Source organism: Cynocephalus volans, chromosome 7 (genome assembly GCF_027409185.1).
Source record: "Cynocephalus volans isolate mCynVol1 chromosome 7, mCynVol1.pri, whole genome shotgun sequence".
In the NCBI taxonomy this organism is placed as follows: Eukaryota; Metazoa; Chordata; class Mammalia; order Dermoptera; family Cynocephalidae; genus Cynocephalus; species Cynocephalus volans.
The window spans coordinates 64478148-64503832 of NC_084466.1; the positions used below are offsets into that span (position 1 = coordinate 64478148).

The 25685-nt window shown below is 39.2% G+C and overlaps 1 protein-coding gene across 1 annotated transcript in view; it reads right to left on the reverse strand.

The window, feature by feature from the left end:
• The window catches only part of HTR2A (5-hydroxytryptamine receptor 2A), a 56893-nt gene extending 35774 nt beyond the window's left edge, over nucleotides 1-21119 (reverse strand). Inside the window, exons 1-2 of the mRNA XM_063103566.1 lie at nucleotides 20708-21119; nucleotides 17598-17798 (exon numbers count right to left, since the gene is read on the reverse strand). Coding sequence (XP_062959636.1) covers nucleotides 17598-17798; nucleotides 20708-21119 — 613 coding nt within the window. The remainder of the gene's footprint in view (nucleotides 1-17597; nucleotides 17799-20707) is intronic.
• Between the last annotated feature and the right edge of the window lie 4566 nt (nucleotides 21120-25685).

Sequence of the window (25685 nt, forward strand, 5' to 3'; positions counted from 1 at the left end):
TTGATCCCCATTGTAACAGTAGAAGAGGGTGGGAAATCCAATTATAATATTTGAAAGGTGGAGTCTATAAGAGGTGATTGGATCATGAGGACTGCCCTTGTGAATGAATTAAGTTATGGAGTAATGGGTTAATGGTTTAATGGGTTATCAAGGAGTGGTTCTGATGGCTTTATAAGGAGAGCAAGTGAGCTCATTAACTCTCTTGCTGCCATTCTCACCATGTCATACCTTGGTCGTCACAGAACTCTGTAGAGTTCCCACTCAGAAGAGGGCCCTCACCAGATTAGTTACCTGGACCTTGGATTTTCCAGCCTCCAAAACTGTTAAGAAGTAAATCTCATTTCTTTATAAATTACCCAGTTTCAAATATTCTGTTATAAGCAACAGAAATGAACAATACAGAAGGTCACATGGAGACTTGGGAGTAGAATCCCTTGCTAACAGAACAAAAGCATCTTTGTTCAGAGGCTTGCTGACAATTTTAGGTGTTTAAACCTAATAGCAGAAAACGGAATTATATAGCTGGAAAGGATTATCAAAATGTAATTTAATTCTAGACAAATCCTACATAAGACAAATGATTTTCTTAACTATTTCAAAGAAGCACTAAGGAAATTACTTTAGTTGTATCTTTATTTTTCCTCTTAAATTCTGATAATGTTGTTAATGAAAAGTAATATCTTTAAAATATCATGGTGCTCTATTAGATGTGAGAATACGCCTTTTTACCTTGACTAATTTTAAGTAAAAACTACTCCTAAGTGTAGACTTTAAATCAAAGATAACATGAAAGGAAACTATAAGAATCAAGGTCTATGCACCTGCTTGAGGAAATCAGGGTTGGCTCACTAATGGACGATTTTAGCATTTATTAAGCGCTTATTGTGCCAGTGGTAAGGAGCTCAAAAACAAGACACAGCCCCTGCCCTTGAGAGGTTAAAAACCATGTATACTCTATTATATTGTTTATTTGACCACTCTGAACACTACTAATGGAAATGCTCACATAAACAAGCATATGTGCATTGTACAAAAAACCCGAAAATTTAAAAACAAGTGTATATGCAGTGCAATTCATGAATAGACATTAATAGTTTGCTGAAATCCTAAGCTGGTAGTTTACGTGGTGGTTCTCAGTGCATACCAATTCCTTGGCATCCCCTCAGTTCCTACTGAATCAGATTCTCTGGGGATGGGCCCAAAGAATATGCATTTCCCTGTAGTTCTTTGTTTCATTGTTTTCTTAGAGAAATGCCATACTTCACAGAAACGAAGTAGGTTCTCATCCAAAGCTCAAATGGTCTTCAGTTATGGGCCATTATTTATGCATCTATTTTACATTCAGACTCCTTATGGAAGCTCAGAAATATTTCACTTTCACAGTTCAGTCACATTCTTCACCGAGTCCTTCATTCAGTTTTTTTTTTTTTGACACTCTTATAAGTGGTTTGTCCAAATATGATGGGAAAAATGCCTCAAAATAGGCAGGTGAGCAAGGACTGGCTAAGGCAGTTCACTGAGGAAAGGGGTCACTGAGGGGGAGTTTTGAAGGCCATAACCAGAATCTAAAAGTTATCCATTCCCCTGAGGAACATTCCCTATTAACACTGTCTCCATAATCGCTTTCACTTTTATGAGAAACGTAAACAGTCAAAAATGAAAACTCATTAATATAATGAAAATATTTCTTGCTTGAATTAATAAGGCTCTCTCCTGCTGAGTTTAAAGCACCAAGTTATTGAAAAGACAAAAAACGTGACTTTTAGCTTTTGCTTGACAGTTGGAATGTGACATTCTCATGGTATATGTCCGTCATTCTTAGCTTCTGTCTACAACCAGCATTGCCAGAACTATTTCCATGGAAACAGACATTAAATCTGTGAAGAGATTGGAAAACCTGCAAGAGATGTTCTCCAAACTCTCAGCTGCCTGCACTTTGCCAAATAAGGTCCCATACATGAAAAGGCCAGCACAGGCTGACATTCTACTTCAAAAGTGACTTTGCTGTCACGGAAAAAGCACAAGGGCCTCTCAAGATACCATGCTTCTTCCCTGCCTTTATTTTCCTATCCCCTCCTTCCTTTCTTTTCTTTTTCCCTCCCTTCCTTTCTCATTCATTCATTCAATCAACATAATTAGATTCCTATTCCTGTTTAAATATATGCATGCACATATATTTATATCTTTTCCTATATGGGTCAGCCACTTTGATACTTAAGAGAGAAACCAATCAATAAAGACACTACATATCTAGACAGCATGTCTGTTAAAACAGACATCACGACGAAAGGAAAAGGTTGGTATCTTTGCCATGCTAGTATAGAACACATTATGGCTCAATATACGTTTAGGAATTATGATGTCTGAATAGAATGGCTGGAGGCACAACAGAACTCTGGAGGACTGGAATAGAAATATGTTCAGAGAGTTAGAGTAGCTGAGAAATGTAAAAGGAACCTCTCTTTTCCCTTTAAGTGGAGAAGACTCAGGTGTGTAGTGTCTGGCATATCACAGGAATTTACCAGGAATTCAGAAGCCCGTGCCTGAGATGGAAATAGAAGAAAAGGACAGTGCTTCAAGCACAACCAGTAAGTGAGGATGCACTCTCCCTATTCCAGACAGGCTTGAATACCTTTCACCGTATGAAACAAAATTTTAATAAGTAACTGCCTTTACCAAAGGTAGATTAATTGGTCTATTAGAGAAATAAAGAATGCTCCTGAGTAAACCTTTAATTTCTGTATCAACTGGTGATTGCCAGACGTTCTATATCAAATGTATAAGCTGAGTGGTTTCCTTGAATAAAATTCACAGTGGGAATTAATCTGGCAATACATTAACCATGGGAATGTAGCCTGTAAACATGGTCACTCATATACACTTTTATGATGGTTCATTTGGGATTTAGAAAAGAATAGGAATATGAAAAAGATAAATCCACCATATGGAAAATAGGGAAATTTAGGGGACAAATGCATTTACATTTTTAAAGACTTAAAAAGCTAGGAGAATGTCAGACATTGGCGATTGTTACCCTAAAGGTTCTTATGAGTACAGTCTAATATAAACCGAGCAAAAAGGTTCTGTTCATCTCCATATCTTGCCAGAATTGATGGTCCTAACTCTGGAAATCAGGTATTAATAATTAAAAAAAAAACAAGAAATGAGGACAGATTGGATAATTGACTTTGAAGACATCACTTTAAGTGTCAGTATAATGCATGTTTCTCAACTTCTCATGGCTAAAGCAAAAGCCACTACAGACCCCTAAGCAGGGACCTAGGATGGAGGACAAGGTCAGAAAAATGCCACCTTCTGAAATGCAAAAGCAAGAAGGATCATCATAAAACCAATGAAACTGTTCATCTGCAGAAATCCTCCTAGAAGTGACTCTCCAGAAGAAAGGTTTTAAACGTGTTTCTCATAAAAACGTATCTCCGTGTTCATCCAAGATTTGAAAGTGCCTCTCTAAAAGTCATCAAATAAATACTAACCTACAGTACAACATGAGTAGTACAAGCAAGTGTAAATCCTGGAACTGTGATGTTAATATATGTTATAACAGATTATTTTGATGACTGAAGAAATGTTGTAAAAGAAGAGTTCAACAGCTAAGAGATCTTCAGCATTCTTTCAGTATCATCTAGGGGAAAGATGTTCTGATTCTAGACTGCTTATCTAATCACAAGTATCCCTAAAGTAGAAAAGGGAAATTCATCATTGTTATAGAGTTATAAAAATGTCCTTTAAAGAACATATCAGTAAGTTCATATATCTCAGTCCCTTGCTTATCAGGCCATATTATAACGTCCTTCTCCCACATTATTCATTCTTCTTGGAAAGTTCTTTTCCATTCTTCTTTTCTGCTGTAGAGATTCTGCCCATCCATTAAGGTTCAACTTGGACATCATCCTCTTCACAACCTTCTCTGATCCCCAATTCTGCCAGAGTTTTTCTGTATTTTTATTATAATGGAAAATTCTGCTTTCTGTTAAAGCTAGCTGTTCTCCATTAGATCATGAATATTTGGTGCGTATTTGTATTTTTTAAAAAGTTTATGAGAATGTATGTGTCAAACTCTCTGCTAGATGCTTTTGCATTCTCTCCATCCTCATGTGTCCCCACATGTTTACACATCCTCTGGTCCATTGTGGACTCTTGCTAACTTTGCATTGCTATTCAAATGGCCTTCTGAGAGGATTCCCTTATTAGTATGTGTGTGCCCTGCAGGTGAATGGATCTGGGAAAATGGGTATTTATTATCTACATTTTAAATGTGAGTTTATTGGAATTTGAGTCATGTAGTCACCTTCCCAGAGCGTGGTCACTCCTGGGTAAAGAAACTTGAACTTGTATGGTGAGGCCTGAACTGTGGAATGTGGAGACTCCATTAATGAGTAGCCACTGTGGTGAGATCCTGCCTGAGAGACCTATCAGACCTCCAGAAGATTTATCACACCCTTTCCTATAATTCTTTTTTTAAAAAGCAACCAATTTAAATGCAAACTGTCCCGAGATGTTACGTGGATTCTGACCTGAGAGAACTCAGCTTACTTGAGAGCAATTCCTGCATGCTTCCCAAAGAAGTCTTAAAAGCTCAATTTAAAGCTCACTAGTTTGTGAGAAAACAAAACACACCAACATTTCTTTCTTGCAGACCCTAATAATTAGGCATTTGTAATAATTACAACATGGTTGGTATTATATTGAAAAATAAGAGTATTTTACTCTTATATAAATGTTTGTTTTTATTTAAAGTATGCGGAAAGCAATCTAAACATAGCTTTTAAAACTGAGGACACAAGGAAATAAAAATTTCTTTAAAGGCACCTTCAATGTCAGACTCCAGAAATTAATTTTTGGCTGCATGCATGCCTGGGTAGGCATTTTCTATCATATAGTTTGGACTCAAGATGAAGTACATGTTTTTGTTTGTTTTGATTTCCATTCCTTGCTCTCTGGAAACTTATGACCCAGTGGGGGAATAAACAGATTATCGTAATATAATTGAATACATGAAAAGATAGGATGTGACGTGAAATGAAGAATCAAAGCAGGTTAAGTACCTAATCCTTGGAGAGAAGGGAGAAGTGAAGAGGGCTTCCTAGAGGAGGTGGTGCCAAAGTAAAAGTAGAAGTTAGCCAGGCAATGGGATCGGAAGGCATTTCAAACAGAAGGTTCAAAAATGAAGAGTGAAATGACATGGGAATGACAGACATTTTACTGTAGTTGGAGAACAAAGGGTGAGGCAAGGAATGGAGGAGGTGCAATAGAGGTGTGGGTGGGGGTCATATTTACAGGGACCTCCTTCCTTTCATTTAAGGATCTGTACTTGCGACAGAGAGGCATTCAAAGGTTTCAAGCAGGAGAGTGATCTGGTTAAAGCTGTGTTTCACATGGTTGACTTCAGTGGCAAGGTGGAGGATGGGAGTGACACACTTGGGGTCAGGGAAGTGTTTGCAGTAGCACAGGACAGAGGTGATGAGGAAGAAAAGGACTGATTTAGCAAATGATGAGCAAGTAGCAACACAAGGACTGGTCAACTACTTGGACATGGTGGGGAGCAAGAGGTGATGAATCCTGACTGTGCAGTGGCTGAGTAGATATTAATGCTCTATTCTAAGACAGAGACTTCAGGAGGAGAAGTGGGCAATGAGAATAGCTTTTGTTGAGACTTAGATTCCTGCAGGACTCCTGGCTAGGGGAGTCCATCGGGTCCTGCATGCTGGAGTCTTAAGCCCCGGGGAGCTGTGGGCTAGGATATAGATTAAGCATTTCATTGTGTTCTGCTAATAGCTGAATCCATGGAAATGAAAAGGACCCAGCAAAAGCAAGGAGAATAAAAAGTGAAAAGGTGGAGAATGGAAGAAAAGAAAAGGGAGTCTACAAAACAGAGAAAGAAGATGGAGGTGGGATGGGGAGAGGGTCTGAGGAAAGAGACATATGAAGAGAGATCAGTCCACAGAATTAAATAAGTGCATAAAAGAGGGACAGTAGATAAGGATGTGTATATGTGCGTGTGTATACAGTTGTCCCTTGGTATACATGGGGGACTGGTTGTAGGACCTCCTGCAGGTACCAAAATCTGTGGATGCTCAAGTCTCTGATGTAAAATGGTGTAGTATTTGCATATAACCTACGCGCATCCTTCTGTATACTTTAAATCATCTCTGGATTACTTATAATACCTAATACAATATAAATGCTATGTAAATGGTCATTATACTGTGTTGTTTAGGGAATAATAACAAGAAAAAAGTCTGTACATGTTCAGTATAGACGCAATTGTTTTTTTTCAAATATTCAATTGACAGTTGAATCCGTGGATGCAGAGGGCTGACTGTATATATGTATGTATGTCTGTATAGATATATGTATATATACACACACACGCAATTTTGTTTTGGTGGATCAAGATAGTATCTGAGTATAGGTCTATACTGTCTCACTCCTGGAATCCCATTTAATGATAAAAAAGATGAAAATAATCAGAATAAACCATAACCCATGAAAAGAAAAAGAATGTCATTTCATTAATATTTTTTAAATGATGACAGCTTCTCTGGAAGACAGCAGCTGGTGTCTGGTTTAGAGAGAAACAGAACTTGAAGACAGGACCAAAACAAACCTAAGAAAAAAACCGCAGCAAATGTCAGCAGGATTTTTAGGGAATTGTTTGAAATGCAAACACAGAGTCAAAGGACATTCAAGTGGAAGGAGGCTGGGGGGCATTCTCGCAGGGCTGAAATCTGAGGGAGCTTTGCTGGGCAGTCAGTCCTCTCTCCTGCTTATGCTCTGCACTGAACAGTAACAGCACAGCTCAAGGTTAGCGCAGTGTTGCGGGTGCTGGTCTGGACAGGCAGGGAGGGATGAAGTGTGACTCCACTTTGTATTCTCTGTGGTCCTGAGCTGTTTGACTCTTTCACATTGAGAATGAATTCATGTATTACTTGAGTACATTATGAAAATGGAAATAGTCTTTTGGATTTGATTGGAAATTAGGAAGGCATTGGTGACCTTGACAAGGGCAGTTAAAGGGGAGGAGGTTGCAGTGTGATGGTGCTTTGAGGTGTGAATGCAAGGTGACAAAATGTGAAAAGCAAGGCCAGAATTCTGGGGAAAAATTAGCATAAGTGGTAGAGAGAGGGATGGAGAGAAGTGGAAGATTCTTTTGGGAAGGATGGGAGGTAGAGACAGGAAGTACGAAAGAACATGGGGGTGATTGGAAAGTAGAAGTAGAAAGAAGAGGAAGTGTGCTTGGTAGCCTTTTCTTAAAGAAGGAGATGAGGTCATCTGCTCAAAGAGTGGCAATGTGAGGTTGAGAAGAGAACCTACCTGGAAAAATTTTTAAAAATTCACTAAGGACAAATAAAAGGATAGATAGCAATGATGATGGTCTAGCTGTGGTTGGAAGCCACAGAGAGGTGGCTCCTCCCAATTCAGTGTAGGACTCTCTCTGGCAGTTCTTACTCACATGAGGGCGGCAACAGTAAAGGCTGGGCATCAGAACTACCCAGGGTTGGGAAATGTTAGGCTGATGAAGGAGCAGAAGGTGCTGGTGAAAACAAACTGATCAGATGACCTGCCATAGCTCCTGGCTTGGGAGGCTTCCCACCTTCTATCCCAGAAGAAACTGATGGATTTGCAGAAAGTAGAAGCCTCAAGAGCCTACAGGTTCCTGACACAGCCAAAGGCAGGAGGTGGACATGACGGGGCAGCACATGGATACTATTCCTCTACTTTAAATGGCCAGAAGCAACAAAAGTCCCTGTTCCTTATCCTCCCCCATCCCCCCCTCCTCCACCTCCTCCTCAAAAGAATGATGAGCAGAAAAATTCACAGTACATAGCCAGGCCAAACCAGCAGACTGACAAAGGATAAAGCATTTGTTCTTTATCACCGATCATTTCTTAATTTTTCTCATCGGTTTCCAATGGCCATGGAGCGTGTATGGTACTAAGTGCCGTTTAATTGAGCATGTTGTCCCATAGCTGCAGCTAGAGTCTGCCATGCAGGGAGAAGTCAACTGTCGCTCTGGCAGGCTCTGTATTGCCCTGGCCATTATCTTCGGGCTAGCGTCCTGAAGGACAACCAAGGACATGTTCTCCAAGAGCACAGGCTTTCTGTGATGTCTTTTACCATATTATGTTTCTAAGTATGAGAAGAGCTGGCCAGGCAAGGAGATGTCCCTAAATTCTCCTACACCCGTGGACAGAGCAGGGAGGGGTTACTGTACTCAAGGGACAAGAGAAGGAGTGGACCATGTTGTGGCCCCATGGAGCCTTTGTTTCAAGGCAGTGACAGGTGGCTGGCCACTTGGCAGCTCTCCAGTGCTGCTGTACTCTAGGGACAGGCAGTTCTCCACATGGCTGTGAGCACCCGTGCTCCGGGAAGCTGACCTTACTCTCCTGCAGGCCAGAGCAGTGCCTGCAGTGCTCCCCTGGAGCTTATCCTCTGGGAGGATGTCAAATCAATGTGGCTGGGACAAAACAAAGACACAAAAAATGGAGGCAATTTCACTTCCTTCCCCCAGGAACAAAAATGAGAAGATAGAGAAAATTAGGAAAAGGAGAGTTAGACTAATCCTTCCCCAGCTTGCTTTTGTATCCTGGTAGACGCTAACCTACAACAGTTGGGAGCAAGAACAGGTAACCTAAAGCCCTTCCTGTCCTGGCTGCTTGAAGAGCCTCTGAAATCCACTTCTTAGGCAGATTCATAGCCAGGGAGATTTGGGCATAAACCTGGAGGGTTCCAGGAGGGAGAATCTCAAGTGGGTTCTTCAGCTATTTTGTTTGGGCAGTAAAATTGGGAATGCATTGTAGCATAAAGGCTGACAGACACGGTGTGGTTTTGAGCCTGTTTTATTCAGTTGATTTTAATTTTTTTTTCAAGAATTTTTTCAGAAGGTACCATATGATAGGAAAATTAAATATATTTCATGATCATTCCTCTTGGACCTAAATGAGCATGGAATTTTTCAACGTAAGTGCCGAGAGTTGATGTAGTTATATTTGGGTATTTACATTCACTTCATTCCACATAGAATTGGAGGTTGCTCACCAATACATTAAAAAAAAAAAAAAAAATAGAAAAATAGGACCAAAAACATTTACAAAAGTATGCCAGCAAAAAAGTTCTAGATAGTTGATTATAAAGTTATATGCAATTCCAAATAAAAATAGAAAATTTTTGTGGAACTAGATAGAAGCTGATTTCTAAAGCTCATAAGTAATTAAGCAAATGAAAATGGGTAGGAAAAGTCTGAAAAAAAAACAACACGGGAATACTGTAGACAGTATTTCAGACAATGAAAAACATATCTTCAATTAAGAGTGCTATAGATGAATGAATAGACTGGTTAACAGAGAAAAGTCTAGAAATATACCCAAATGTATTTGGGAACTGTAGATGACGAAGGTGGCATATGAAATCAATGGGGAAATACATGGTGCTGGGACAGTAGATGGCCATGTAGGAAAAGAAAATTAGGTCACAGGTTAAATTCTAAATGGCTTGAAGACTTACATGTGTAAAAACAAAACCACAAAAGTTATGGAAGAAAATATGGAAGAATTCCTTTGTAACTTTGTAGTAGGAAGAGCATTTTTAGTAATAATTCAAAATTCAGAAGCCATAAGAGAGAAAAGAACATTTATAAATAAGATTATATAAAAATAAAAAATATCCATGTGGAATAAACGTAAGAAATGCCAAGTGACAAGTAACAAATTGGGAATACACAGATAAATTGTGATAACACAGACTAAAAGCTAATCTCCTAATTTATCAGCTAGGAAAAAACCAAGAACCTTATAGAAAAGAGTCCAAATGATGTTGAAAACTTATGTAACACTTATGATATGAGAAATATTTATCCATATAATCCTTAAAAAAACCTCATAATATTGGTACTGTTCATATCTTTATTTTTTATCAGTGAGAACCCGAGATGCAGAGAGGTTAAGTTACTTGCCCAGGGTCCCACAGCTTATTAGGAACAGAGCCAGGATTCAAATCCAGGTGGTCTGGCTCCAGACTTTTTGTTTATAATCACTAAGTTCTACAGTAAAAACCGTGAGCAGCCAACTATAGAAAACACAACATAAATTTGCTCATAAACACAAAAAGATGCTAAAAATCTCATAAAATAAATGCAAATTAAAACTATAGTGAGATATATCCTTTTCACTGTCCCTCAAAGCTTTCTCACACATCTACACTGTCTAGGAAGGTAGGTATTTGACCTGCATGAAGGCAAGAGGTTGGGCCCAGTGACCTAAGCTTTCAGTTTAGGATTCTATTCACGGTGTCACAGCTTGTGAGGGTAAAGCCCTCAAATAAATGTGACACACCTGTCTTTTCTACTATTATAAAAATAATAATGCAGCAAATACATGCTCATGTTTATCCTTGAGGGTAAAAATATCTATTTAGACCCCTGACACTTCAAAATTATCCCATGGGCTGCAAATATATTCTGAAATGAAGTAATTTTTTCTGGAAAAAGAATTTAAAGCAGTGTCTTTGCTCGTCTCTCAGAATATGATAATGAGAAAATAGTCATTTTCACTTTTTCTATCTGATATATCCCATTGCTAATGACAGTCAGGAAATAAAGTAGCATCTATTTTCTTATCTGGCATTGCAAGGCAATCATCATGAGGAAAGGTTTTGCTCATTTTATAGACTGTAGTGAAGTCATGGTTACCTATGATCATGGGAAGTAGATCTAGGAAGGGAAAATGAAATCTGCAGAGAATCCCAGGATCATTTTTAATCTAATACTTTAATCTTTTGTCATTGCATCTTTACTCAGAGAAGCTCACAAACAGAAAACACAATTGACTTGTAATTATGTAAATTTTCCTCAGAATTAGATGGAAGCCTTGGCAAGAAGTACAATGACCATGCTGTGGTGGCAGTAAGCAGGGGAAAAGAAGAAGCAAATCTAGGGAACACCTAGTGCAAGAAAACCAGAGTAATCTATGATGTGGTTACCAAGATTGCTATTTGTTAGATGCTGCCAAACCTTGAAGGTTGGCCACCTCCTCTAGGAAGCCTTTTCTGACCCTTGGCACAGGCATAACAGTTTCATTCTTGATGATTAAAAACACTATAATAATAATATTTGTGACAAATACTCATAAAACTCTACAGAAATGTATAAGGGAAAGGATAATAATTCTACTCTCTCTAATTTCACCTTCTTGATAAATGTGATGTCTTTCAACAATTTCTCAATGCTAGTACATATACGAGGAGCCTTCAAAAAGTTCACAGAAAGATTCATATTATCTTTCAATTCTACTTTTCCATTAACTTTTAAAAATAACTTTGTATATCTCCATGTATTATCACTATTATTAATTTAGCAGAATGGACTCATGCACACCACCTCAAAACTTGCTTTTTGCACTTAACATTATGGACATTCCTCCACTTGAGTATAGAATAGGCCTAACTCAATATTTTTAGAATCTTCCATATATTCTGTAATTTAGATAGAACAAATATATCCCAACCATTCCATCTTTCTGTCATTCCAAAAAATTCCTGCTTTGAAGTTCTTACAGGTATTTTCATTTTCCTTTAGAATAGATTCTTTCAAGTGGGATTGGTAGGTCAGATTTTAATAGCTTTTGCAATACCACTTAAGAACAAACAATGCACATTTGCACAAACAGGATAGGAGGGTAAATATGGTGCTATATTCAGAACAGCACTGGGTGTTTTCACTCACTTTATTTTACCAATTAAATGAGTGAAAATGGTATTAAGTTGTCATTTTAAATTACAATTTATCACTGTTAAAAAGGGGGAGCAATTTTTCATGAGCTTTATTGTTCATTTCAATTAATGTTTCTGTGAATTGCCTGTTCATGTAGTTTACCTCTTCTTTTCCCTAGTGGATTGCTTGTCTTTTCGTTTTTTTTTATCAAAATGTAGGTGCTCTTTGTATGTTAAGAATATCAATTCCTGGTCTGTCACTTATATGCATTACAAAATTTTTTTTTGATTTTGCTTGTATTGATTTTAGCTATAGCAGATTTATTATTTTTCATATAATTGGCTACATCTATATTTTAGTTTATGCCTTCTGCATCTTTTGACTTGCTCTAAAAGATCTTCCCCATATTTACATTATTTAAAAATTATGGAAAAACCTGTAAATTGGGACTCAGGATGAATGAGGAAATAATTCAGTGGAATTACTTTTTAGATATAATAATAGAAATATTGTAATAATAATTTGGGATAGAACTGTAATTACGAGAGGAATGAAAAAGCCCAGTAGAAATTCAAACCAATTGGGGTGGAGCGGAGGAAATGAAGATGACATTGTACAAGTCAGTAAATGTAATGGGGGGAAAAAGATGAACTATTACAAAGAAAATATAAGATGTGAGGAATGAAACATTATATTGATTGTCACAGTAAATGTGGACAGGGTGAATTTCAATATCAAAATGTAGATACTGTCATATTGTTAAAAAATAAAATCCATCTATAAGTTACTTGTGAAAATACATGTAAAGCAAAGGACAAAAATAGATTAAAAATAGATGAGAAAAGATACACTGGAAAGAGTCAGACAACAGGAAGGAGGCATAATGTTAGAATATTCAAAGCCCAAAACCTGTCTCAGGAGGTAAGGGAGATTAAAAAACTTGGTGTTAGGGCTACCAGGACAGCCAGAATTTCAGGAGTTAAGATTCTGGAGTAAAGTCCAGAGCAAATATGTAAGATAATAGTATGATCCATCTTTCTCCTCAAGAATTTACCAATTTATTAGAGGGACAGACTGAGAAGCTGAGAGCTAAAGAGAGTTAACAGTGGTCTTATGATGCTAAGAATATAAAAATTGGAGTTAAGAGCTCTTTAAAATGGAGAGTACATTAGGCTTTTATCTGAGATCATGAAAGAATACATTCTAGGTATAAGGATAAACTAGAAATAGACCAGATCTTACAAATACGCTGCCTAAAATAAACTCAATCTCGATTGGATTAAGGGGAATTGCATCTACTCTAACTGCATGCTAAAGTTCAAGGACCCCTCTCTGGAGAAAGATAACATCAATGGAGCACCCACAAATTTTTTACACAGAGTCCAGCATTCAATTAAAAACAAAAACAAAAAACCAGGCATGCCAACTGACAGAACCAAAAGGAAACAAAACACAACCCAGGAAATAGAAATCCAGGTAAATACCTGTGATTAATATTCAAGAAAATAGATGAAAACATGGAGAATTATTCCAGAAAACTGGAATCTATAAGAAAGAATCAAACGGAAAAACCTAGAACTAAAAATATAGTAACCAAAATTAAGAATAGATGGGTTTAGCAACAGATTAGAAATAGTTGATGAGAGAATTTATCAACCAGAAGAAGAAAAGTCAGTAAAACTATCCAGGATAAAAAAAGAGAAAAAAAAAAAAAAGGGTAAAGTGGTTTTGTTATAAGAAACATGAGTAAAAGCTCTTCCATACATGAAATTGGAGTCCTGGAAGTAAGGGAGAGAGAGAATGGGGCAGAAGCAATATTTGAGAACATAATGGCCAAGAGTTTACCCAAAGTGACGAAAGATGTTGAGTCACAAATTTAAGAGTCAATACAAACTCCATACAGGAAAAAACCCCAAACCAACCCACACTGAGGAATATCATAGTAAAATTGCTAAAATACTAAAGCTATAAGGGGTGGCAAGATATGGTGGTTGAAAAAGAACAATATGACTGACAACTGCGTTCTCACAAATAATCAAACAAACAAAATAATATAAGCTAGAAACTTTGGAATGCCACCTATAAAGTGCTGAAAAAAGATGACTGCCAACCTTGCATTCTATACTGGGCAAAAATATGCTTAAAATGAGGGCAAGATAAAGATGTCTAGAATAACAGAAACTAAGAAAAAACTACAATGATATTCTAAAGGAAGCTCTTCAGGAATAAGGGATCTGAGCCCAGGCAAAATCATGGAAATGAAGCAAGCAATAAACACCAATAAGGGTCAATATGTGTGAAATAAGAGTGACTAAGACAGTTGAGTGACTAGAAACTCATAAGATACCTTGATATCTTACGAGTTTTAGAAAGATAATAGAAAAAATAACACAAAAGAAAACAGGGATAAATGAAGTTAAAATATTCTAAAGTTTTTTGCATTAGCCAAGATGTGTTAAAAGTGATAATTTGTTTTAGACTCTGTGCAGTCAAAAAGGAAATGTTGTAATCACTAAAATAATTTTTAAAAAATGGATAACAAGCTTATAAAGGGGAATGATAATGAGCAAATCCTGATTAGTCCAAAAGAAGGTGAAAATGAAGAGAAAATGTAATATAGAACAAATGAGAAAATAGAAAGCTAATTGTAAGAGGAGAGATTTAAATTCAAATATATATGAGTTACATTAAATGTGAAAGGATCAATTAAATCAATTAAAAGACAAAGATTGTCTAGGTAAAAACAAAACTTCATGTGCTGCTCATAGGCAACACATTTTAAATATAAAATCACAGAAAGTTTGAAAGTAATAGGATAAAATAAAATATATCCAGAAAATGATAATCCAAAAGAAAACTGGCATAGCTATGCTAATATCAAATTAAGTAGATTTTAAGGCAAAAAGAATCACTAGATATAAAGTGGGACATTAATAATGATAAAAGAATCAATATAAAAGATAACAAAATTTATATACAGCTAATAACCCAAGAAGAAGTAGAAAATCTAAAGAGAATAATAACTATTGAAGAGGCTAGTAGAATACCATTTAAAAAGGCACCAGAATGAGAGAGCTTTAGAACTAAGTTTTACATAACCTTCTAAGAATATATACAAGGACACTTCAAGAAGCTCATGGAAAAATGGAATTAAAAGATAATATGAAACTTTCCATGAACTTTTTGAAGACCCCTCGTAATTCCTACTTAAATAGTTCAAGACCTAAGGGATAAAATATAAACCTCTCAAATTCATTTACTGAAGCTTGTAAAAGAAACCTCGTAATAATAATAAATCAACAAAGTCATCCAAATTGAATATTATTTATGAATATATTCCAGGAATGCAAGGGCATAGTATTTGAATATATCAATAAATTGAAGGGAAAAAACAAATTATGTCAACAAATGCTAAAAAGGCTTTAATCATGGATAGAAGAAAACAAGTTAGACCAAATAAAAGCATAAAGTCCAGCTAGATTAAGGATCTAAATTGAAAAACCACAAAAAGAAACAAAACTAAACCAAAAGCAAAAACAAACAAACAAACAAAAAAACCCGCACAACCAATAGAAACAAACGCTAGGAGAAAATTCAGGAGAACATTTGTGTATTTGTGTTGAGCCTCTTCAGGTTCTTCATTAGGACTGACTTTTCTTTTTACATTCCCACCTGCTCCCTGCTCAGCCACACACCTCAAAGACTTCTGGTATAGATCTTAGTAACTTTTGTTTTTCTTATGTTTCTTTATCTGCCTTCTCCCAGTACACTGTGAGAGACCTTGAAGTGCGTATTTATTCAGCTCAGTATATCCACTGCCTGCCATGTAGTAGATCCGCAATAAAGGTTTGTTGGCCAAATGGCTGATGACTCTTGCCCAGCTCCCCCACAACCATTCCAGCCTGCCTAGACAATCTTTGTGTATCCTGGGGTGATAGCCAGAAAGAGCAGAGGCAGACTGTCTTATTGGGCAGGAGAAAGCATGAACTCTGGAGTCAAATGGACCCTAAATTGATGCCTGGTTATGAGTGATGCCATCCTGTGCAACTTCTCTGCAGCTGATTTTCTTTGAGATGCTTTGTACACTACTGGGTCTGTAATTGGTGCTCAGAAAGAGTTAATTCTTACTACTGGTGCTGCTATGAAGCTTAACTAAGATGGGGGAGGTTGTATGGCTGAGGACAAAAGATGGGTGACCCTCCTGGTGTCTGTCTCATCAATGAGGCAGTGCATGGGGGTAGAACTGGAGTAGATTTGCCAGTAGCTTTGCTTGCTTCATTTGCACTCTCCTTGACCCTCCTTTGCCCATCATGTCTCTATCTCCAGCTATTTGTCTCAGTGGTCCTCAGCACAGCTGCTCCTTAGAATCACCTGGCCACAACTTGGACCAGTTAAAGCGAAATGCTCCCCAGGGGTGTTTTATGTGCAGCTGGGATTGAGTGTTACTGGCCCTTCACTCTCTTGCTCCTTTTAGAATGAGTACAATATTGCACAGTCCCAGGAATAACAGGCGTTTTCTTGGAGCAAAAACTCTTTTGTAAGGAAGGTGGTACCTTTGGCAGAAAGATCAGGGCTTGGTACTGGAAGCATAGTCCTAGCTCTGCTGCTAGCTGGAGATGTGACCCAGCAAGCCACAAAAACCTCTTTACTCCGGTTCCCTACCTTATCAAATAAGCACATGGGATCTTCCGTTGTGTCTATTTCAAACTGTAATGTGAAGTTTAAAATGGACAATAGATAAAACTTCAAAAATTTGAAAATGACACAAGTGTAATTCAAGCGTTCCCATCAGAATCCAAAAAAATCCTTGCTGTGCCACTTACTAGTTGTGCAGCCTTGCACAGCTCATTTCACTTTTTGAATCCCAGTTTCCTCATCTGTAAAATGGAGCTACCTACTCTGCAGATTGCATGTTAGCTTCCATTGTTAGCAGCAAAGGAAACAATGGGAACTAAAAGAAAAACACAAGATGTTATAGTATTGTTTGCAATTATTTATTGGTATTATTACAAAGCCATGGGTAGACTCACACAAGTCCATAATTTCAACCTGCCATCAAATCCCACAGTCTCTCATGTTAGTAGATACTGGCACCCATGTGGCCATAAGCAGGTGCAGCATTTCTGCCTGAAAAGCTTTGAGCCTTTCAAACAAATCTCAGGGAATCTTTGGTTCCAGACCAAGCTTGCTGAGGTGACAGGTACAATTGACTTTGGTACCTGGGAGCTGCCCTTTTTAGTTTTCATAACCTGGGCTTTCCTGACTGTTAAGTGTGTGACAGAAGATCAGTGCTGGCAAGAGGTGAGTACGTGTGATCAACCTAACTGAAGTGGGCTGAGATCCTTCATTCGTGGTGCCATAATAAGAGGAGGGAATACAGAAGCGCTGTGCAGGCTGAAATGTCTCGCCCCTTCCCTCTATCCTTACCTTCTCCCTCTTGAGTTACAGCACCTGGTACCTTTCTGTAGATCGCAGAGGCCTTATGTTCTTTAGTATGGAGACCTGTATCTTTACATTGACCACAAGACTGGTGATTATGAAAGGTGAGGTCTCTGAGAAACCCAAGATTTAGAATAGTAAACTTGAAAGTGAGAGATGGAGAAAACGTCACAGTGACTACTGATTTGGGCTCAACTGGTGTTTATATTCTTACCTGGGCAAAGCAATACAAATTTATATTGTCAGCCATTGACATAAACAGATTTTTCTTTCCTAGAGTGGATCTGATAATTATGCTGTTGTAACATATCTTGCAACACACAAAACAATAGATTCAGGATGTCAGGTTTCAGAGCAATGAAAGGCAATAAATATCCTTGGAAAGCATCAACTGTCATTTCAAATGAGATTCTAAACTGTGTCCACTTACCAACTGATATGGTCCAAACAGCGATTATTTTCAGAAATGCCTTAGTTCTGGAGTTGAAGCGGCTGTGGTGGATGGGATTCTGGATGGCCACATAGCGGTCCAGCGAGATGGCACACAGGTGCATGATGGAGGCCGTGGAGAAGAGCACATCCAGGTAAATCCAGACTGCACAGAGCTTGCTGGGCAGAGGCCACCGGTATTCTATGGCACAGAAGGGTATTGTCAGCAAGTGGCCTGTGCCCCTGGGGTGTGTGGATTATACCTGTGACAACAGTTCCCATCTTGGGGGCAGGCACAGGTGGCAGCAAAGGGCAACGCAAGATATTTTCAACATTTGAAAAAAGGCTGATTGCAACTTAACTATGATAAGATTGCACTGGCTGATGAACATAAGGTTTGAAGATTTCTAGTCTCTGGAAGTATGTCGGTTTGGTGAACTCAGATCATCCCTCTTTAGGGGTTCTCTCTCCTTCCATCTAGCAAAAACTTTTTTTTTTTTAAATGACATGTCAAAAGTTGTGTTGAATTTTGGGCTCCTTTGGAGTACCTCTCATGCTGTACTATCATTATTCCCATATCTTTCCCTAGATTGTAGGTCCCTAAGATTAGTCACATCTCTCCCTCATTATTATAAATATCCAGTGTCACACAGTCATGGTAATAAATGGTGCAAGTGACTAAATGATTAAAAATCCAGTTTGGGAATATGTCTTTATTCATAAAAATGAAAAAAACCATCCAATAATGCTTTGGGTGTTAAATTCAAGTTTGAGGTGAGTGGGAAAAATTGAAGACAGTGAAGCAAAGCATGGGTGTCTTTGCTCTGAGCTTTGTATCAGAGCACTGGTTAAACTTCAGTGGGCATCAGGCTGTCCCAGAGGGCTGCTTGAAACAGCGACTGCTGGACCTGTGTCAGAAGTTCTGATCTGGTCAGTCCGAAGCACGCTGGAGAATTTGCATTTCTAGCAAGCTCCCGGGTGGTACTGATGCCCCTGGTCCAGTGTCACTCTTTGAGAACCGCTGTTTAGGGCAGTGGTTCACACCTGTGGGCTACCCATTAGAATCAGCTTTAGAGAAGGTCTTATTGTCCAGACCAAACCCAGCACAATTAAATCATTATCTCTGGAGAGTGGGCAGAGGTGAGATCCAAACATCAAAGCTCCCAGATGATTCCAATATACGGACGCACTGCACGTCACCTGCTATGTTAGGAAAATAAAACATGCCTTACAGACATAGGCAAAGTATCCTGGTTTTGTTTGTGTGTTTTGTAGGGGGATCAAACGGTTTTATAAACTTTAATTAGTTTGATTAACAGTATAAGCAATGGTGTTAGATCTGCCTGCATGTGAGACGGAAAATTATAAAGACCACTTTCCTTCTTGATGTCACAGACTCACAAAACTGAGCAAACTCCAAACGCAAATGTATTCTCCCTACCAAAATGCCACCAGGGATATCTAGATAAGTTAAGGGTGCAGGATACAAGCTTAATTTAGAGCTTTTCATTGGAATTATTTGCAAAGAGCTTGAGCTAAAAGGAGAGCCTTTTCTTTAGCAGCGCCTGGGGGCGGGGGAGGGGGGAAACCACGCTCCGCCTGTTCGGAACTGATGTTGGCCCTAGGAGGAGTTTTCTGTGCAAGGAGGCAGCCGCGGGCTTTACTCCGGGTTTCTGCGGCGTGGAAAAAGGCGGGGGCATTTCCTTGTAGGAGGTGGCTCTGTGCCCCTCCGGGTGGGGGAGGCCGGAGGACCAGCTCAGGGAGGGGAGGACCCCGGGCCGGAAGAGGCTGCTCCTAGAGCGGCCGCCACCAGGAGGCGCCCCTGCACCCTGAGTCCCAGCTTCCTGACCGGTCCAGTGCCTGCCCCCACCCGCCCTGCGGGATCACCCCCGCCACCCGCTGTGGTTTCTGGTTCCCGCTCAGTCACTCCTGTCACCCCCCACTGGAATTTTAGGAAGCGAGAATTTCTCTAGGATGTCTGGGAAATGACAGGCGAATTTAATGAAGTCATTCCAGCGCGTCACTTGAATGGTCCAGCGCGGGGGCTGGCTTTGCAATGAGCATTATTAACTGTGCAGAGTGGCGCCTCGTCTCCCTTGCTCACCTCTCTCCTCTTCACTCTCCAGGGCTGGGCTGATATTTCTTATTTTAGTCTTTAAGACTTGGCCAGAAAAATCTCCTCTTAAGGGCAGTTCTCGTAACCTGTCTCTAAGCTCTGGGTGACTGCTGATATGCCTGTGTCAGTAGTCTCAATATTCGCTCTTGCTCTTAAGGAGAGATCTGGCTGTATTACTCATAATTTGGAAGGAATATCACACTCTGCTCCCGCTGAAGCCGTCCCAATGTTTGCTGACTTACTGAGAGATTTGACTGTTTCAAACTCTGCTGAGAAGAAAGCAAGATTAATCTGTTCCCATTTGTTTTCCAGCCTCCTCCAAACCAGACTGGAGGAGTTTATACATAAGTATTTTTAAAGAGTTGAGGGTATAATTCAAAGACACATTTCCAAATTAGCTTCTCTGGGCAGGGAACAATTAAAGCTGGAGTAATCCATTTATTCTAATAGGGACTCTGCATATATTAACATGAAACCCACTGCACCACTAATGTTTTCTCTGCAAATGTTCCAAGGTAAATTGGGAAGGTTTTACCACTCCACTAGAAGTGCTAAAAACTGTGTGACAAAGACAAAACTGTTCTGTCCAGAAGGCTGGTTTATTTGGAAGGGAATATAAAGGGGTGAAAATCAAGAGAATTCAGAATGATGGGTAAGTTATTGCCTTATGACTGTATTGGGGTATTTATAATCGTTTCTCCACAAACTGTATGTTTTAAAGCACAAAACTTTATAATCATCACTGTACATAAAATGTGCATAGTTTAAAGCACAAAACTCTCCAATGATCATAGATAATAGGTTATCTGAGTTTTTTTAATGTGAACCCCCATTTTAAGAGTAAAATGTAAGTAACTAGCATAACATGGTAGACCCTAGTCTATAAACAAAGCCTTCTGTCTAGTTTGTCCCCTGAGCCCCATCTCATCTGCTAATGGCATGCACATACTCTTTATTACCAGTGTGGGTACAGCTGGGAAACTAATGCCACTCACCATACAGGATGGTTAACATGGACACAGGCATGACAAGGAAACCCAGCAGCATATCAGCTATGGCAAGTGACATCAGAAAATAGTTGGTGGCGTTCTGCAGCTTTTTCTCTAAGGACACTGCCATGATGACGAGGATGTTCCCAGCAATGGTTAGAATAATCACCACAGCTGTCAATAAAGCAGACCAGTTTTTTTCCTGGATTCGAAGTAAGGAGAAACATGGTGGCGAGAGGCACCCTTCACAGGAAAGGTTGGTTCGATTTTCAGAATCTACTGTCCAGTTAAATGCATCGGAAGTGTTAGTGTCTCCGGAGTTAAAGTCATTATAGTAGAGCCTTGTGTCATCATTTGATTGCATTAAGGAGTTCGTAGTTGAGCTCAAAGAAGTATTTTTTTCATAAAGAATATCCATTTCCAAGCTGGAACTTGTAGCCTATGAAGTGTAGAAAGACTGACAAGTTATAGCTTCTGCTTGCCCTTCGTCTTTACGTCCTCACACTGTGTAACACTGGAGGTGGTTACATGCTGGGCTTCTTTGGCTGGCTTTCTGTCTCCCATTCTTACAATAATAGTTAAAGAACTGCGATGGCTCTTTATATTTCCTTCCTTTGCAATTTGAGTAGAGTCCACTGGTTTTATTTTTCTTACCAAAGCAAGGGCAAAAAAGCCCTGAATGAACTTCTAGCACAGAGGTTGTAGAGTTTTGAGTATTCAGGGAGATAAATGTGGTCCTGGCTGAAGAAGAAAAGTTTTGTAACTACTAGGAATCTTGTTTTGCTATATCTCACTCTGCTGGTTATGCTGATCACACTAGTTTAGCCCCAGCAATATTAACATAGCATGCAATCCAAAACAGCAGGGATATATGCATTCTACATTAAGAAAGTCAATTAAAAATACAGCCAGTGTTAATCCCATAGTTATTGAATGTACTTTGGGTTACAGTTCTCAGTTAGTCTTAGGCTGAATTGCCACAGCTGCTGTCAGAAATTTCAGCTCATATTATGTTGCTTAGTTAATAAAAGGGGGGGGGGGGGTCTTAAGATTATGAGACAACTTTCCATAGTAGAAATATTCATTGAAACGATTACATTTTGGCCAAGTGTGATTACAAACCAGAAAGAAAATTATACAACAATAGAATATAGCAGCATGAGAACTTACATTTGTCTTCAGGGTCCACACACGAGACACCCGTGGCTATTCTGTGACTCGCTGCATCTCTCATAGTAATTAAGTCGGTGTGGAGTCTGCTCTCCTTGAGCTTCCACCAGCATAATATGAAAGTAATTTGATTTCTGTTTTGCTGACTTTAAAAACTGCATGCAAGAGCCGAGCCAGTTCCAGCACTGCGAGGTCCGTGCGGCTTCCTCTCCACCGCTCAGCTTGGTCCTCCCTCCCTGTGCGGTTTGCCTCAGCAGGCACACATTCAGAAATCATTCACGAGTCCCTGTCAAAGACACAAAAAAGAACTGCACAGGAAACCAGGAAGAGCCGTCTGCACCAAGGGACTCCTGGTTACCACGGGAATGGAGTAGCTGTCTGGCTGCCTCCTTTACTTCATCAGACCTCCCTCTATCTGTATGTCATAAACTGCAAGGTAACAACAGCCAGGGAGGGTGGACCAAATAGGCTTTTTATTTTTTTTCCCCTCTTTTTGCTACATGTTAATATTGGGTAGTTTTCCTTTGCTTTGAAGAGAAAGAACCTGGAGAAATGGCCTTTTGTGCAGATTCCTGATAAGGCAGGTAAGCTACACTGTGATAATTTTTTAGGACTCAGAGTGAAGAGAGACCATAAATAAGGCTAGAAAATGGTATGTCCTGGCAGCGCTATTAAGGATACATATGGCATTTCCAGCCAAGAGTGTTTATGTCCAAAGTGGAATTGCTGACATCAGCAACATGGGCTTGGAGTGGCAAAGCAAATCTGTGGTAATCACTCTGATAAATTATTAGAACTATTTTTATTTATTATTTAATAATACACCATTCAACTAGCTTATTTTTTCCCTTAGAAATATGCCATGTAGAAGTAATTCAAAACCTCACATGTGGTAGAGAATAAGCCAGTTTTGCAGAAATAACTCTAATGACAACCTGCCTTACTTGTAAAAGAAACCCTTTTCCAGATAGGTTTCTAAAGAAGGTTGGAGATACCTCCTCACTTTTATGGATGAGAAAATGGGTTCTTCCCTGAATAGTTGGGGTTTTCTCGGTTTCTGTCCACCTCCTTTTTCTCTTCTTATTCTTTACATTCTCCCTAAATAAATTCACTCTCATGCCTTCAACATGTTGTTTGTGTCCAAATCCATACCTTTGTAGCAGATTGTTTCACTCAGGTCCAGATCTACATATCCAGCTGCCCACTGGATCCTTCCATCTGTAGCCTGGGAGCCCTTGACCTCAGCATCTTCTGTCATTCTCCCTTCCCTGCCCTTCTCTCAGCGCTTGTCTCCACCCATTCTTGTGATTAATAGTATCACCATCTCTTCGAACAGCTGGCTCTTATCCATGACTTCTGCTTCCTCACTGCCCGATCTTACTTAGTCTCCAGTACTAGCTCTGTGTATATATTTCTCAAATCTTTTCCTTTCCAGCCCATTGCTAGTGCTGTGGTTGAGGGCTGCGTCCTCCGTCTCCTGGGCTGGGGCACTGGTCCCCCCTCTCTGCCCTGTCCGCTATCCGCCTGCCTCTCTGCATCAAGGGTCTGCACCAGGGAGCAGGTGGCGGAGAGCACATAAGCAGCGGAATTCCAAACAGTCTATTTGCTCCCTTGAATACTTTTACAAAAGTATTCTCTTTTGTAAAATGGGATAATAGTAATACCTTCCTCGTAAGATCATAGTGAAGCTGAAATGAGATAATGTGTGTAAATATTTAGTCCATGTCCGGCTTACAGGATGCTCTGGGTGAATGTTTGGCATTTTTATTCTTATTAATATTCTTATTGATATTGTTATATAGAATTGACATCACTCCCATGCCTGCTTTCCCTCGTCTCTTCTTCGTGGGGTATGCCACCCTTTCATTAAGTCTTCTCATGTCGCGCTGCCCCTACTTTTCAGGCCTCACTCTTGTTACTCTCCCATGAGCAGTGCATGTGCAGATGGAACTTGCATGTTTCTGGCCATTTTATACATTCGTACTTGAAGTTCCCTGTGTCCAGAATGTTCCCAACATCTCTATTTTTGTGTCCACCTGAAAGATTTCTACTCAGTTTTCAAGGCTCAGTTCTAAAGTTATCTCCTCTGTGAATCCCAGGCCCGCCATTTATCACTTGTGTGACCTTGATTAAGTTTCTTAAATCTCTCTGTGTTTTAGTTTCCTCATCTGTAAATAGAGAATATTACTATTAATACTAATACCTACTTCAGAGGATTGATTTGAAAGCTAAATAAATGTACTTATGTGCCTGGCATACTTCAAGCACTCAGTAAAGATTAGTTGTTGTTATTATTATGTGGTAAACTTTTACTAAGCTTTCTGTGGCTCTCCCTTCCCAGTGAAGGCAAAGACTAAAGCTTTTTCTGCAGTCTTCAATTTTAACACTCATTGCATTGTATGGAAGCCCCATAAAGGAAAGAGCTGTGTCTATCTTGTTCACAGTAGTGAACATCATTGGTGCTTAGATATGTGTGTTGAATGAGTGAATGATTTATAATAACTGTTCACATGACTGTCTTCTCTATTAGATGGTGAGCTGCTTATTTATCTCTGTACCTTTAGTACCAAGCATGGTGTCTCATAATGGAAGGTTCTCAGTAGATGTGTTTTGATTAAATTGATTGTTAGCATATGTTAAAATGAATTAATTGTTAGCATATATTAAAAAGCAGAATTAGGGAGAAACCTAGAACCTCTAATTCTTTTTTATTACTTTGTCTGATGTGATACTAATTTAATTTTATTAAAAAGGGCAAAGGGAAATGAGATTTTAAAAAATTCAAGTGTTGGATAATCTCTCTAAAGCTTTTTTCTGTGTTAAATTTTGTTTTGTGGATTTCTGTGTTATAGCTTTCCTTGGAGAAGTCTGATGTTCTCAGGCTATTATTCTTCATGAAGAATAGCTAGGCTTCTAGTCATGGAAAAATTAGTCAATGAGTAGTGTTATACATGGTTTACACTGTGAAATAAATTTGTTAGTAAACATCTAATATTATTTTCAGTTTTATAAATAATTGTTATGAACAAAGCAGCAGGGACATAATCTAGGCCCTTGACTACTGATTCTTCAACAGAGCTTGTCTGTTGATAGTGTGAGAGCTAGATTTTGTAGGAAATCTGTCTTGTAGGTCAGGCATTCCTTTTGAGTTTGGTGAACAGGAGTGTGTATTGGCTGTTGTGGTGGACACTGTGATGTGCTGCCCAGACTACCTTCAGGACTGAGGCACCCAGTCTGCCTGCTGCTGGAAGTGTTGATGGCTGGTGGCTCTCAGCTGATTCTCCTTGTGAAAATTACCCTCAGCCAAAGAGACCACCTTGCCCTTGGTCACGCCAGCATGCAGTGACTGCTCTGTGAGGATATAAAGGTCTGGCCCCCTTCCTCACAGCTGGATATTAAGGGCCACCCTGGTTCTGGAGCTCCCCTGAGATCTGCTGAAGCCTTTGTTGTGACTGAGTCATAGCTAAATGCCTTCCCCTGCCCAGTTCTTTCTTTTGCTCCCTGCAGGTGTTGATCTGAGATCTCTCCCCAATAAATCTGCACACAATTCTGTTTCAGAGTTGGCTTCCTGAGGATCCTAACCTAAGAACTTTCTTTTTAAACTGTGTTTTAAGGCCCTGATACCACCTGTGGGTGAGGTGGATGTCCTCCAGAGAACAGGAGGTGAGTATTGTCTGTATGTTTGTGACCGCCTCCTTGTCATAAACTCAGAGTTCTCCAACAGACAACTGGCTTTGCCATCTAATTACTGCCAGAAGGAATTTAAGGTCAACAACTCCAAAACTAGATTTATTATTTTGGGCAGAATTTCTCC